The 17,539-nt window shown below is 39.7% G+C and overlaps 1 protein-coding gene across 1 annotated transcript in view; it reads left to right on the top strand.

Annotated features, from left to right (window-relative positions):
- LOC126100865 (hydroxyproline dehydrogenase-like) overlaps positions 1–17,539 on the top strand; it is a 163,707-nt gene that overhangs the window by 38,063 nt on the left and 108,105 nt on the right. The window contains exon 2 of the mRNA XM_049911532.1: positions 6,265–6,454. Within this exon, the coding sequence (XP_049767489.1) occupies positions 6,287–6,454 (168 nt within the window). The 5' untranslated portion in view covers positions 6,265–6,286. The remainder of the gene's footprint in view (positions 1–6,264; positions 6,455–17,539) is intronic.

Raw genomic sequence — 17,539 nt, 5'->3', positions numbered from 1 at the left:
CATGACACAAAAATCATAATCACATGTACTTTCCTGTAGATCTGGCCCAGCCTCCCCAGCCTGGAAACAACACCCATTATCACACAATGGGGTAAATACTGCTGCACTTAAATCACTCACGTTGTTATCTTCATACTTCTTTACTTTGGTATAGCCCAACTTGCTTCTCTAGTATGACAGCTACTTCAGCCTTCGTATTTTCACCAGATTCGGAACTGATTACTCTCTTTAACTTCTACAACATTACTGCTCTGTGCAACTTCACTCTCCTTACTTTCTGCTTCCCTCATCTTTCTTAATTTCCACAAAATCCTGTCATTCCTTACTGCTAGCAAATTGTGCTTCTTTCTAACTACCCAGTCATAAAATGTCTTCTGCTTCTCCATCACATACTGTAGAGTAACTCTCCTGCATGAAGCTCTGTTTCTTTCTTCAGCCTTTATTTACTTAAACATTAATGCATAGGCAGCTTGCAACCCAGCTACTTCAGCTGCTAAAATTCGTAATGTTTTATCCTGAACAGCCCTCTGAGGTGCTGTAAATGACATGATTAACCCTACAACAGCTACATGAACAACAAAAAATGATGAGAAAAAACAAAATGGTAACATTTAAATGTACTATTATCCTAACACTTCCCTCTATTCTTACATGTTTACTTACCAAGCCATATTCAGCACTAAACAAACCACAAAATATTTTGTGTCTGTTCCCAACAGTGCAAACTAACATACATTTCCTACAATTCTTAGACTCTGGCAACATGAAAACTCTGCTCAATAAATATAACAAAACAACAAACCAAAATAAAATTCTGAAAATGATACTTAACTTAAACAAGATCATTATACTTCTTACTGTACTGAGCTTCACTTCCTGAGCTGCTACACATACTTAACACCTTATACTCCTCCAGATAATGAGCCACCCCCTAACTCATATGTCAATATAAGGGACAGTCAAATGAAAATAAGAGAGATGGAAAAATGTACATAAACTGTTAATTATTTCAAAAGGAATTGCCTTAACTACTGACACATTTGTCCAACTGTGAAACAAGATGGTTAGTGCCTTTATGTAGAACCATGATTGTACTCAGGCATGCACCTCTCTGTCCAAAGCAAACTGACAGCCATAAATGTTTTTCTCCAGGGCTCCAAAAACATGGAAATTGCTTGGGGGGGAGGGGGGGGGGAGATCAGGACCATATAGAGGATGTGTAATGGCTTACCAGTGAAATTTCTGCAGTGTACTCAAAAGAATCTTGGCAAAATGTGGGTGGTCCTGCATCAGTCTAAATAATAATAATAATAATAATAATAAGCATAACATATTACCTCTGTCTTTTCTCATTCATATCAAAAATGTCCTGTTTAAAAATTTTTCTTGGATTTTTCATCATTTTTGCATTGAAACCCCCACATGCATAACTTATCACTTAGTCACATCATACATGTCATGATTTGCATTTAAATGCTTCTGGTAAGGGGCAACTTATGACTAAGTGCCAGTGGAATCCAGTCTGAAAAAGAAGTATCTATTCTTTTCCAGTAATACTCAGTGTGTTCATTATGCCTTTTTGGGCAAAATTTGTCCAAAACACAAAGCTGCAGAATAAATATACACAGTCTTGTCACATTAATATGACCACCACCTACATTCAATGTCAATGTGTAATAACCACTCACAGATGGCAGGCGGCAGCACGAGCAGTGGAGGATATAGACTGAAGTGCCAAAGAAATTGGTATAGCCAGTGCTGTTTTTCTGGGGGAACGCTGGGGGATGCATATCCCTAAACTTTTTCGTCGACAAAGTAATTCTGTTATGATGCTGAGAACTTGGAAGAGTGCCAAAGATTTATTTCACAGATATAATTTTTGTATTTCATTTTTTTGTGTTGGTAATTGCAATATGAACGATACCAGTGCAGTTTTTGATGGGAAAAGCAATGTCATTGACTGTTTCAAGCATTTTGAAGCTGCAGCAACCGTTCTCGACAACTGAATCGCTGGCAGTCAGTTCGACAAGCATGTAGTGCCATCACCTGCTAATAGTGGGCGATGGTAGTGCTAAACGGATATGTGTACGCTCAAATGCCAAGCTACCAATAGATGTCTCTACAGTCCCGCTACCATGATCCTTCGTGATTTCAAGCAAAAAACTTGGCTGCAGAATTTGCAAAGAAGTAGGAAGTTTAGGCATAGAAAGAAATAAACAAGGCATGAACATTGCACAGCATTGGGCTACAGTATCTGTGTCATCTTCAGGTGGTTCCAGAAAAGAAGAAATGGTTTCTTTGCGTGAAGTCAACTGAAGAGTCCGATACTGCAGTCCATAAAAGACGAGTGTCTGGCACAGTTGTTAGATTGGTTACTGCTGCTACAATGGGAGGTTATCAAGATTTAACTGAGTTTGAACATGGTGTTATAGTCAGCGCATGAGCGATGGAACACAGCATATACAAGGTAGTGATGAAGTGGAGATTTTCCCGTATGACCATTTTGCGAGTGTACTGTGAATATCAGGAATATGGTAAAACATCAAATCTCCAACATCACTGTGGCTGGACAAAAGATCCTGCTAGAACAGGGCCAACAACGACTGAAGAGAACTGAGGCATTGAGATCAAAAAGGGGATATGTCACTCAACTGATGTTCTGAGATACATTGAAAAAACTGTATAACTCTGAATAGTGTTATTCCCAAACCTTATAGTTAGTCCCACAGACTCATGAGGAAGAATGCAATGTTATACTAACAATCTGTAATCATAGGATGAAGGCAACTAATAGAAAATGGTAATAGAAAATGACTGACATATCCCCTTTTTGATTTAAACAACAGTCATTGGTCTGAAATGTTGTGTAGTGAAACATGGTCATACACATGTAACATTGGAGAGTTAATTCCAAATGTTTTACTTATTAAATAACCACTTTTATATTGACAGAGATATATGTTCATAAATTTGTCACTCTTGGTCACTGTCCCAAACTTCACTTCCAGATTCATTAGTGTTCTCTCCACCAGTCAGTTTATTAATGTCGCATTGCTTTAGAAGGCTATCAAAATACTCATGAAACTGCAAAGAGATAACATCAATCATGCATGCAATATCCTTCAGTTTCTCAGGTTTCAATGGAATGACGTCCATGTATGCTCTCGGCACATTATGGAAACGAGGGACTGTTCCAACCCTAACCAGACGAAAGTCATATTTCACCATTCCACTGCTATTAGGTGAAACAGAGACACATTTTGATTGGTCAGTGTACTCAAATTGTTTGTAACATGTAACAGCCCATTTTTCTCCTTTCACAGTTACAGACTTCTTAAAAAATGAATCTAGATGTTTCTGATAGTCAAGAAATGTGTCCTGTGTGCATAGTTCAATATGCATGCTTTTCCTCGCTTTCTGTAGTACTGTGAACCATAGGTGGGGAGTATACACTGTGTCCTGTTTCCTTTTCTGTAATTCCAGACTTGTAAATTCCCTATCATAGGCATTGTAGGAATGCCCACGGGTTGGGAACATGTGGAAAACGGAAAATTTACCACTATGAACTAAAGTGTACCAAAATTTAACCATTGCGTGATTCCTATTCTGTCCTGTGCAGGCATCTGAAAATCCATACAACGTTTTCACACTAGAGGCCACAGGTTTAGTTATGTAATCCATAAGGAGAGAAACCACTGCATTAGGACCCTTCTTAGCAGTTACTTCATCAACATATAAATTAAAGCTTTGTTATCAGAAAATCTATGAATACCAAATACAAATACCCATGGCTGCCGCAAATAGAACATATCAGTTATCGGTATGTGGGGAACAGGCATGTTCTGCATGAAATCAAATGTGATCATTTCTGATTTTCCCACCTCTTCTCCTTGTACAATTTTTTCACAACGTGCCCTTGACCTTCTTTTGTTTAATCACATTCTTCTTCCACAATTGGGGGCATCTTTTCTTCCTTCTAAATTCATGTAAATCGTCTTGGGACTCATCTGATGGTTTTGAAATCTCACAGCTGCTTGCTGCAAACCGTTACAGTGCTGCCCTCACGCCTCACGTTCTTTTGTGCAATATAGGGACTTGTCTCTGTGACAAGTTATCTTTCTGCATGAAACATAATTTCAACACTGGTTTTGACAGGGAAGAAAAAACTGAACAAGTCCCATTTTAGAACCAACACATGCATAATCATGTGAAAATACCAACTACAGTAATAACTCATACACCCCTAAAATGATGACAAGTCCCTTTTCTGATCTCAACGCCTCAATTGTTTAACATGACAGAAGTGCAGCCCTTCCACAAATTGCTCCAGATTTCAGTGCTGGGCCATCAACAGGTGGTAGCATGTGAACTATTTAATGAAACATCATCAATATGAGCTTTTGGAGCCAAAGACCCACTCATGTACCCTTGATGGCTGCATGACACAACGCTTTATGAATTGCGTGGGCCTGTCAACACCAACATTAGACTGTTGGCAGGTTGGACGAGTCTCGTTTTAAATTTCATCAAGTTGGAGGATGTGTAGGGGTATGGAGGCAACCTCATGAATCCTGCTTGTCACCAGGGGACTGCTCAAGCTAGTAGAGGCTCTGTAATGATATGGGGCTTGTGCAGTTGGAGTGATATGGGATCCCTGATAAGTCTAGATATGACTCTGACAGGTGAGTTTTATGTAAGCATCCTGTCTGATCACCTGCATTCATTCATGTCTATTGCACCTTCCAACGGACTTGTACAATTCCAGCAAGACAATGTGACACCCCACATGTCCAGGAACACTCTTGTGAGTTTAAACGCATCTGCTCACCACCAGACTCCCCAGACATGAACATTACTGAGCATATCTGGGATGCCTTGCAACATGCAGCTCAGAAAAAAAATCTCCACTCCCTTGTACTTTTATGGATTCATGGACAGTCCTGCAGGATTCATAGTTTCAATTCCCTCCAGCACTACTTTAGACATTGTTGCCTGCCACACCATTTCGCGGCACTTCTGTGTGCTCGCGGGGACCCTACACAATGTCAGGAGGTGTACCAGTTCCTTTGGCTCTTCAGTGTATACAGTGTGTCAGGAGGGTGACATGGATCAGATTTTATGCTCCAACAGACAGGTGATCGTTGGTGTGTAGGGCGTGAAATTTTTGAAAGCCAAGGGTCGACAGGGGAAGAGAGAGTGTCATGGTCTGGGGGTTGTTTTCATGGTATTTCCTGCAGAATCTCATCATTCTGGAAGGCACAATGGATCAACGTGGGCATGCATCTATCCTTGAATACCATTTCTACCCACATGCAGTTTGTTTTTCCTCAGAATGCTAATGCCTACCAGCAAGACAGTGCAACATGTCACACTACTCACAGTGAACAAGCATGTTTCAAAGAACACCAGGACGAGTTTATTGTACTCCAATGGCCAACAAAGTTCCCAAATTTAAACTCAACTGAGAATATGTGGAGACACCTTGGTCAGGCTGTTCATGTCACAGACCCTCAACCAAGAAACCTAGCACAGCTGGCCATGGCAATGGAGTCAGCATGGTTCCACATCCCTGGCGGTACTTCCTGAGCCTCATTGACTCTCTTACTGCATGTCTCACAGTGGTCCACACTACAAAAGGTGGTTGTTCAGGCTTTTGACATATGATCACAGTGTGACTGGACAGTATATCTGCACTTGAAACTTACTACTCATTAGCCACTCCATCTACAAACTATCTGAATATCTACATTCATGGACTGTAAAGTTCTGTTAGTTACATGGCAAGCAGCAGTGTTTGTTATAAATATGTGTGACAGGTAGTTGTCTACTGTAAATTTGAGTCAATATCTACAGATGCAAGAAAATATTTTCTTTGAAAATTACTATGGTAACCTAGTAAATATTGAGTTATTAATAGCAGGCAAATAGCAACTATATAGTAAAACTGAGTAGGTAACAGTTTATTCCAAAATAGAAGCTTTCTTTCTAGTTTACTTGATTAAATTTAGCTAGCACGAGCATGAGTAGCACTAAGCAGTAGGGTGATAGTTTACTGTTAATAGAGAATACAGATTATTAATATATACCTTGATTACACAGATTATTAATGTATACCTTGGCTTGTTCCATATCCCCAAAGGTTTTCCTTCATCATGGGGTCTATGGAACATGATGATTGAATGAATGAATGAATGAATGAGTGAACTAATGAATGAATGAATAACAAATGAATGTAATCAGCTGATATTATAATTTTATTTTCAGCATACTGCACTCCGGGTAGAAGATGCATGTCAGTGGCAGATTATCACAGTTAGCCAAGCAGCTACTGGGGAAGCTTACTTTCGATGATCATCATGCTGTGTTCAGCCATAAGACTAACTGGGAACTCCTGCGAGCACTTAGTGTCCTGCTAGTGTGTGGTTCTGATCGACTGGTAGACAACAGTCTCCCGGTTTGTATATTGAACTTTTTATAAATCCTGTGTATGCTTTTAATATTCTGTAATTGAAGTTCAGCATAATTTGTGCATAGATGCAAGAGAAAAAGCTGTTTCACTGATTTATCAAACTAACCTCTTATAAAAATGTGTAGACATAACAAGAACATAGAGGCTGATAAAACTGATCACCTTAGCCTGTGGCAATTTTAAGCTGAATGTTTGGGAAGTGTGACTGTTTAATCAACTAAGGAATATTCTCGAGAGGTGCTGTCATTAACTGTCTCTAAACTAGTCTCTTATTGGAAATACAAGGTGTGCCAAGAAGTTTGAAGAATGGCACCCAGTAAATAAATTAAAAAGAAGAAGAGAAAATATCTTTATGCATCTTCAAAGTCATCTCTATTGACCAAATACATATTTATCAATATTTGTAAGGCTACTGGAAATTATCAGTGACTGCTTCTTTTGGAAGTGCTTGAAACATTGATTTGATATGTCTATAGAAGCCCTTCAATACGTGATGCTGAAATGATGAGAACTTTCTGACATATTTGGTAAAAATTGATACCGAAGCTTTTCACCTCCCTTGATGATAATTTGCAGATGTCTTGGTGAAATCTTCTGCAGTCTGCATTCCTGTTTACTTCTACTTGTTACTCAAACTTTCAACATAACTTGAGAACAGATCTTCCACTTATTCAAATCTTTATTATATGGTGATATCAACACTGCCCTTGCTAAGTAGCAATTCACCCACCATCAACCTAATTTTTACCAGTAGCTGCTTGTTAACAGTTGACCTGAATATGACTCATCAGCAACAGTTTCCTTTCTGTCTACAAAGCAAATAAATCAATCTTAAACATATTGTCTGACATGGCTTCTGTTTCATACACTTGGACCAACAGTGTATAACTCTCTGTATCTGGTTTTCTCAATTTGTAACCAAACTTGATGTTTAAGCATTACTTCCTATATGAGTTAAATCAGTGTTCATCTTGGCACAACCTCAGTGTGTCCAGTACTAGAAGGCACTTCCCAAAATGCCTCTTGATGTGTAGGTGTTCACATGCCTCTTTAACACACATTGCCATTTAGATATCTGGCCACCCACTGAAATTTTATTTTAACTTTGTATGAAATTAATGTAGTAGAAGGGTCTTATGTACAAGTCCACCGCAAAGGGAAAATAAGTCTTAATGTTGTTTATCAGAACATCATTCCATCAGCTGTTCAAAAGAATGTTACATGGTGTGTTGCAATGCAGCATAAATAACATTTGCCATTATGAATGAGCCTACAAGATATTTTAAGACTTGCTTATGAAAGATCAGTACAGAAATTATGAATGCTTAGCATTTTAATTAACTGTAAATAGCAAAGTGCAATCAAAGCAATTTCAGTCTCCTGAACAAGTGTCATACACTGTCTTAGCTTCAAATGTTGGTCTTAAGACTGTGGGCAACAATTCCAAGTGTCCTTGCATTCATTAACTGCTGTTATTTAATATGATAAGAGTTACATCTTTACAGACAGCATCACATGTACAGGATTAGACAATCAACATAACACTGAACAGATTGACATCACTCATCAGTCATCACTTATCAGTCACCCAGTCTAAAGTGCTCTATTTCTTCACCAAACAGTTTAATATAGTATCAATATTTTAACAAACAGCTGGCATAAAAAAAACTGAAATCTATATAAATAATACATCTCAAAATATTTTATAAAACTAAGAAAGCCAAGCTTGAGGAAGATCAGTTTGGGTTCCAGAGAGATGTAGGAATATGTGAGGCAATACTGACTCTACAACTTATCTTAGAAGATGTCCGACCCCGGTAGCTGCGTGGTCAGTGCGACAGAATGTCAATCCTAAGGGCCCGGGTTCAATTCATGGCTGAGTCAGAGATTTTCTCTGCTCAGCGACTGGGTGTTGTGTTGTCCTAATTATCAACATTTCATCCCCATCAACGTGCAAGTTGCCAAAGTGGTGTCATATTGAAAGACTCGCACCTGGCGAACTATCTCCCCGATGAGAGGCCCTAGTCACACAACATTTACATCTTAGAAGATACGTTAACCCTTTTGTGATTGATGGGACACATATGTCCCACTAAAGTGAAATACAGTTTTGAGCATTAGGATGTCTGTATCCCATATCTGTCTACTGCTATGCTACAATGTAGTGAGGAGCTATTGAAACTTTAAAAAAAAAGAAAAAAAAAGAAGAAAGAGAAAAAACGAAAGCTATGAAAGCTATGGACCATTAGGTGCACATACATAAGGCTGTGCGTGATTAAATTGGCTAGTGCATGTTTATAGCTAGCATAGTGCATCTGTTTCATGAAAATCAGATCAAATCACCATCTTCTCTGTATCAAGAAGGTCTGAAGTAACTAATTGTGTTTTTTATGATAATATACATTGGCCTGAAACATTATTACACTCCTTAGTGGTTCTGTTGGTTTGTACATAAACAGCAAGAGATTGGTATATGATATGTCAAACCCACATCACAATCTTCAACTTTTGTAGTCCTGTCTCCCTCAGTTGTGTGTAATATTATGGTATATTGATAATTTTTACTTATGGACCGTCTGACAGCAACTGAATAAAACACAATTTTAGTGCCATACGCGTTTCGACTTTATTTTCTGCAAGGCATCATCAGTGGCCTGGAATATGTACATATGTTAGCTATTTTATTTACATTTTTGTCACTGTGCCTATAGGTTGTAAACAGTTCTGGTGGTTGGTATTTCCTATTAAGTAGTAATGTTTTGAACTGTACTTACAGGTTGCGTGGACAATTTATTACATATTACGCTCCTGTTGTTGAAATACCAACCACCAGAACTGTTTATAACCTATAGGCACAATGACAAAAATATAAATAAAAAAGCTAACATATGTACATATTCCAGGCCACTGATGATGCCTTGCAGAAAATAAAGGCGAAACGCGTATGACACTAAAATTGTGTTTTATTCAGTTGCTGTCAGACGATCCAATAAGTAAAAATTATCAATATACCACATCATAATATTTACTTGGTAAATTTGTGTGCAATGTTCATGTTTTTAACTGTCATGAGAGTAAATGAGTTTTGGCTTTGATTTGTAATACTTTTTCTATATTTTACATCCTGATAAAATCACTCTGCAAACAAAACTTTAAGTCCGAAAGTCCAAGATTTGTATGAAAGTATGGACCTAATTAGGTTCATAGAACACATGTCACACTCCTCACTGATTTTCAGAATTGGTCACCTCAAAATTATTTTGGTGGTGAAAGTGTATTATTGAACATAATGGAAGACAGTGGTGGCCCAATATTTTTCAAATATATGTAAGAGAACTTTTAGCCTTGTAAGGGTTACGCAATGTAAACTTGCATCCTTAACATCTGTACATTTAGACAAAGTCAGTGGGCAGGTGGCCACTCCTTCAGCAGGGCCCAAGCAGGCACATGGGGGCAAACGCTTGCTGGTTATTGGGAGCTCCAACACTAGGCGGTTGATGGAGCCCCTTAGGGAAATAGCGTACAGGTCTGGAAAGAATTCAACGTGCACTCGGTTTGTCTGCCAGGGGGCCTCATCCACGATGTGGAGGCGGCCTTGCCTGTGGCTATCGAGCGTACGGGGTGCAATCGTCTGCAAGTAGTTGCTCACGTTGGCACCGATGATGCCTGTCGCTTGGGTTCTGAGGCGATCCTCACTTCGTACAGGCAGCTGGCGGTTTTGGTGAAGACCGCTGGCATTGCACGCCGGGTGCAAGCAGAGCTCTCTATTTGCCGCATCGTTCCCAGAGTGGATCGGGGTCCTTTGGTTTGGAGCCGAGTGGAGGGTCTCAACCAGAGGCTTCATCGACTCTGTGATCGTTTTGGCTGCAGATTTCTAGACTTGCACTATTGGGTGGGGAATTGTCAGACACCCCTAGATAGGTCAGGGGTGCACTACACAAAGGGAGTGGCTACTCAGGTAGCAGAGTACTTGTGGCGTGCACATGGGGGTTTTTTAGGTTAGGCAGTAGTGTGAGGTGTCCTGACAAACACTCACCACTCGACATGCAGGCAGGAAAATCAGGACGCGCTCAGTGTAAAGACACTTCAGCTTTCAAGATATTAGCAGTAAATTTTCAGAGTGGAATAAGGTTCCTGAATTTACTGCCCTCCAGGAAGCGTGTGGCATGCAAATTATTCTCAGGACTGAGACCTGGCTGAACCCTGAGATAGGAAGTTCTGAAATATTTAGTGAGAATTGGAACGTGTATCAGAAAGATGTATTAGACACCGTAGGAGGTGGTGTCTTCATTGCAGTTGACAAAAATATTGTGTCTACTGACGTTGAAGTAGAGTGTGATTGTGGAGTTATCTGGACACGTTTAACAGGGCTAGGAGAAATAAAGTTAATTGTTGGGTGTTTTTACCGGCCACCAGGTTCCACTGTGACAGTTCTAGAATCATTCAAATGGAGTCTACACTCTGTATTGCAGAAGTACCTGGATCATGCTATATTAGTTGGAGGTGACTTCAACCTATCTAGTATAGACTGGGATGTCTATGGATTCATTACAGGTGGCACAGACAAGCCGCCGTGTGAATTACTTGTGAACACATTATCCGAAAACTGTCTTGAGCAGCTAAATTGACAGCCAATGCGTAATGGAAATATTTTAGATCTGGTAGACCAGACCTCATTGACGGTGTCAGTGTTGAGACAGGGATTAGTGATCATGATGTTGTCATTATGACTAGGGTTACGAAAGTTAGAAGGTCAGTCAAGAAGGCTAGGAGAGTATTCTTAATATAAAGAGCAGATAAGCAGTTGTTAGCATCCCACTTAGTAAATGAATCAACTTCATTTACTTCCGGTACGATGGACGTGGAAGAATTATGGGCAAATTTTAAACACATTGTAAATCACGCATTGGAGAAGTATGTGCCAAAAAAGTGGGTTACAGACAGAACAGACCCACCGTGGTTTAACAGCGCAATTCAGAGAATGCTCAGGAAGCAAAGACAGTTGCACTCGCAGTACAAGAAAGATCGGGAGAATGAGAACAGGCAAAAGTTAGTAGAGATTTGTGCTGCTGTAAAAAGAGCGATGCGCGAAGCATACAACCACTACCACTGTCATACCTTGGCAAAAGATCTTGCTGAAAACCCAAGGAAATTCTGGTCTTACGTAAAATGGGTAAGCGCATTGAAGGCTTCCATCCTGTCACTCCCTGATCAGTCTGGCCTGGCAACGGAAGACAGCAAAACAAAGGCTGAAATTTTAAATTAAGCATTTGAGAAATCTTTCACGCAGGAGGATCGTACAAACATACTGCTGTTTGAGTCTCGTACACATTCCCGTATGGAGGACATAGTGGGGTTGTGAAGCAGCTGAATGGGTTGAAAATAAATAAATCGCCAGGTCCTGATGGGATTCCAATTCGGTTTTACAGAGAGTACTCTACTGCATTGGCTCCTTACTTAGCTTGCATTTATCGCGAATCTCTCGCCCAATGTAAAGTCCTGAGCGACTGGAAAAAAGCGCAGGTGACGCCTGTATATAAGAAGGGTAGAAGGACGGATCCTCTAAATTACAGACCAATATTCTTAACATCGGTTTGTTGCAGTATTGTCGAACATATTCTCAGTTCAAATATAATGAATTTCCTTGAGACAGAGACGTTGCAGTCCATGCATCAGCACGGCTTTAGAGAGCATCGCTCCTGTGAAATGCAACTCGCCCTTTTTTCACATAATATCTTGTGAACCATGGATGAAGGGTGTCAGACGGATGCCATATTCCTTGACTTCTGGAAAGCATTTGACTCGGTGCCCCTTCTGCAGACTCCTAACTAAGGTACGAGCATATGGGATTGGTTCCCAAATATGTGAGTGGCTTGAAGACTTCTTAAGTAATAGAACCCAGTATGTTGTCCTCCATGGTGAGTGTTCATCAGAGGTGAGGGTATCATCTGGAGTGCCCCAGGGAAGTGTGGTAGGTCCGCTGTTGTTTTCTATCTACATAAATGATCTTTTGGATAGGGTGGATAGCAATGTGCGGCTGTTTGCTGATGATGCTGTGGTGTACGGGAAGGTGTGACTGTAGGAGGATACAAGATGACTTGGACAGGATTTGTGATTGGTGTAGAGAATGACAGCTAACTCTAAATATAGATAAATGTAAGTTAATGCAGATGAATAGGAAAAAGAATCTCATAATGTTTGAATACTCCATTAGGAATGTAGCACTTGACATAGTCACGTCGATTAAATATTTGGGCGTAAAATTACAGAGCGATATGAAGTGGGACAAGCATGTAATGGCACTTGTGGGGAAGGCAGATAGTTGTCTTCAGTTCATTGGTAGAATTTTGGGAAGATGTGGTTAATCTGTAAAGGAGACCACTTATAAAACACTAATACGACCTATTCTTGAGTACTGCTCGAGCGTTTGGGATCCCTATCAGGTCGGATTGAAGAGGACATAGAAGCAATTCAGAAGCAGGCTGCTAGATTTGTTACTGGTAGGTTTGATCATCACACGAGTGTTACGGAAATGCTTCAGGAACTCGGGTGGGAGTCTCTGGAGGAAAGGAGACGTTCTTTTCGTGAATAGCTACTGAGGAAATTTAGAGAAGCAGCATTTGAGGCTGACTGCAGTACAGTTTTAATGCCGCCAACTTATATTTCGCGGAAAGACCACAAAGATAAGATAAGAGAGATTAGGGCTCGTACAGAGGCATATAGGCAGTCATTTTTCCCTCATTCTGTTTGGGAGTGAAACAGGGAGAGAAGATGCTAGTTGTGGTATGAGGTACCCTCCGCCACACACCGTATGGTAGATTGCGGAGTATGTATGTAGATGTAGATGTAGATGAAGTTTTAAGCAATGTTGACTGAAATATGCTCTGCAATACTGGTGGTAGCAAGGATAAAATACAGGAAGAAAAAGGTTACCCATATCTTATAAAGGAACCAGACTGAAGTTATACAGACGGAAGAACATGAACAGAAAATAGTGGTTAGAAGGGAGTGAGTAGGACTGTAATCCATTCCCAATGTTATTCAGTTTATACATTGAGCAAATAGCAAAGAAAACCAAGGAGAAGGGAGAAAAAACAAAAATACTGAGGTTCACCTATGATACTGTAACTGATGGCAGAGACAGCAAAGCACTTGGAAGAGCAGTTGAACATACCATCATGAAATAATATTATAAGAGGGACATCAACAAAATAGGCAATGCTGAGGGTATTAAGACTAGGAGATGAGACATCAAAAATAGTTGATGAATTTTGTTATTTGGGCAGCAAAATAACTGATGATGGCCAAAATAGAGACAATATAAAATGCAGACTGGCAACAGCAAGAAAACTATTTCTTTAAAAGAAAGATTTTTTAGTATCTAATACAAATCCAAATGTCAGAAAGTCCTTCTTTAAGGTATAAGTGTGCAGTGTAGCCTTTTACAGAAGTGAAAAAGAACAACAAACAGTTCATACAAAAAGAGAATAGAAGCTTAGTGTTGCAGAAGAGAATGCCGTAGATTAGATTTGTAGACTGAATAACTAATGAGGAGACGCTGAATCGAAATGAGCAGAAAAGAAACTGATGGCACAGCCAGACTAAAATAATGAATCCATTAACAGGCTTCATGCTTGGGCATCAAGAAATCAGCAACTGGTAATTGAAGGAAGTGTGGAACAAAAATTGTATGCAGAGACTAACTCTTAATTATAATGGTAAGGTTCAAATGGATGTAGGCTGCAATAGTTATGCAGAGATGAAGAGACTTGCTCAGAACAGACTAGCATGAAGAGCTGCATCAAACTAGTCTTTCGATTGAAGACCACAGAAGCACAACAACAATAACAACAACATTATTTTATTGTTTAAAATTTTGTAAAATACAAGGTAACTTACAGTGCATCACTTTTAAGTGTTCAAACAGTAAAAATGCTATAAATGTTCAAATTGCAATTTACCCTGCAGCTGTAAATATACTTTGACATGACATAAAAATATGGTTCTCAGGTTCGGAACTGGATAACATTGTGCAAATCCCACAATTTTTAATCAATATAATTGTACAACTTCTTCAGGTGGTGGTAACTGCTGTTTTCAATGCTGAAGATGTGATTGATGGTAACCACATGACAGCATTGAAATTTGTCAGGCTAGGAGCAGCAAATACACATGCATGAGAAAGCACCCCAAGTCGGACGAAAGCAGCACACAAAGTGCTCCCTGTCAGCAGCTGCAGAAAGGCCTTCTGCATGTGCACTGTGGGCAATGACTGTGTTCCTCAACACTTCTGAGGTTAAAAACTAAATTAAATCTCTACAGTGTGCTGCATCCAATCATGAATCAGAGGTTCTTGTTTCTCCTGTTTTAATTTAGTGGCAACCAGTGCTGACTTCGAGGCAGAACTTACTTGAAAACCTGCATCCCTGTTGATAATATTGCCTGCTGTATGGATTAATTTGGCTTTCTTAAAAACCCTATCTAGAATTATGACACTGAGAATAAAATTGCAGTCTCCTCATAAAACTCGCAAAGCTTCACGGTCAGGCAATGCGTTCTTGCATGGTCGACATGTATGCCCAATGTAAGATTTCACAGATTGGCATGGGATCTTATATTCACCACATTTTCTATCTCCAAGATTATTTGTGACCAAACACAACAAATTCCTCAGTTTTGATGGTGGATGAAAAACACTTGCTTAGAAAATAAAAACATGGAATATCTATCTGTCAGAATAACTGTTCAGTTGCAATAACTTTTTTAGGTGCTATTGGTATCTAGACCACATATCCTCTATGTACCAGAGAGCATGAGACAGTAGTGCATTATGCAGGATGGTGACAGCTTGTGACCTGCAAAAAATACTTTAGACCTTCTGAAGAATTCTATTCTGACTAATGTCATTGTGGGCCTGCATCAACAGGCTGCAATTCCCTCAAGACTGTATAGCCTACCAAGGAACCATAAATGAGTCACCTTATGGCAGATACTATGTCCCAAGGGACTGCAGACTTTTCTTCTAACCATGACATCCAGGAATGGTAAGATGCCATCTTTTTCCCACTTCCATGATTTTCTTAATATTCGGATGGAGTGAGTTCAAATGCTGGAGAAAATGAGTAATGTCTTTGTTCAATGGGGCTACATTGCAAATGTATCATCTATAAACCACCAGAAACAGGAAGGTTCGAGACTTGCCAATTGTAGTGCTTTTTCTTCAGAGTCCTCCATAAAACAGCTGACCTCCTTGGGAGGCAGAGAACTTCCCATGATGATACCACCCACTTGTTCAAAATACTGGTTATTAAATAAAATAAGCTGAGGAAAGTACACAGTTAAACAATGCCATAACATCTTTCTCAAACATACTGCTGATAAGCTCTAATGAGTTCTATAGAGGTATTTTCATTGATAAAAATACTATATTAAAGCTAACCGAAAGATTTGTCAATTTTTGTTTAAATGCCTTAAGTCCCCTGAATTCTGGAGGTGATGGTCACATTTGCATAGAAAACGTTCTAACAGCTAATTAAGATGTTTATCCACGAAATAGGTAGGATCTCAAATGTTGCTCACTACTGGACAAAGAGGAGACCCACCTTTATGAATCTTTGGTAGGCTGTATAGTCTTGGTGGAATTGCAGCCTGTTGGTGAAGGCCCTTGAGGACATCAGTCAGAATATAAATCTTCTTCAGAAGGCCTACAGTTTTTCTCTGAATCTCGCCAGTGGGATCTTCTCTTAGCTTCCAAGGTGCAGGGTTGTCAAGCAATGCCTCTATCCTGCCACTGCACTCAGCTCATGAGAGAAGGACATTGACATTACTCTTGTCAGCAGGCAAAATAATGAGGCCTTTGTCTGCTCTCGAGTCTAGCAGAACCTGCCTTTCTGCTGAAGCGATACTACTCATTTTAGGCAGCTTCAGGTTAAATTTCAGCTGGTGACCTTCCTAATCTCTTCTGTAATGTCACTGGGAAGTTTCAAAATTGCCTGTTCTGTCGCTGAATGAGTCTTCTCTTTGCCCATTAGGGAGCAACAGCAAAAACAATAACTTCCAATTCACGATCAGAAACAGTGCATTGCAGAGATTTAATTCAGCTTTTAACCTCAAAAGCATCCAGCAGCACAGTCTTTGCACACAGCACACATGTGAAAGGACTCTCTGCAGCTCCCGGCAGTGGCCACTATGAATGTTACTTTCGTGAGTGCCTTCTCCCGCCAGCATATTTTTTGCACCTAGCCTGATAAATTTCAATGCCACCATGGGATTATCAACAATCACATACTGCAGCATTGACAACAGCAACTACAGCCTCCTGAAGATGTTGAACAATTGCATTGATGGAATATTGTGGGATTTGCACACTAGTATTTGGTGGTAAGCCCGAGAAATGTGCTTGCAACAAATCTGTTAGGGAAGTCTAAAAACTCATATTCTTTGACATATTCAATATCATTCCAAACAATGATCAAAGGATGAGTAAGTAAATAAATAAATCTATAGCAAATAGCACTAACAAGGAATACTGACTGTAAAAAAAGAAAAGAAAAAAAAAACAGGATGATTGGTCACAGATTTGTTTGACTCACAGAAGAGTGTCACAGAAATGGTGAAAAACCAGAATTGGCAAGCACTTTAATCTAGATGTCAGCTGTGCCACATAACCCTGCTCACAAAGTTTCAAGAACAGATATTAACTAATGAATCTAGAGACACATCACCTTGATTATCTGCCACTCCCGTATGATGTGTGATGAAAGGATTAGACTAATTACAGCATACACAGAGGCATTTGTGCAACTATTCCTTCATTGCTCCATATGTGAATGGAATGGAAAGACACCTTGATATGCGCTGAAGTGGGAAGTACCTTCTACCAGGCAGTTCACACAGAATTGCAGAATATGGGTGTAAATTCTACTAAGACAAAGCAGACAAAGATTCATAGGCTCTTGACAAATCACATGACCTGGAGGAACACCAAAATTGTTTGTTCTAGTGTGTACTTTACTTGTAGGTGGAAATTTCTGACTGTATAATGGGCTTAACTAATATTCCCCCAATCTC

Source organism: Schistocerca cancellata, chromosome 9 (genome assembly GCF_023864275.1).
Source record: "Schistocerca cancellata isolate TAMUIC-IGC-003103 chromosome 9, iqSchCanc2.1, whole genome shotgun sequence".
NCBI lineage: Eukaryota > Metazoa > Arthropoda > Insecta > Orthoptera > Acrididae > Schistocerca > Schistocerca cancellata.
This window is presented reverse-complemented; position numbering and strand designations above follow the sequence as displayed.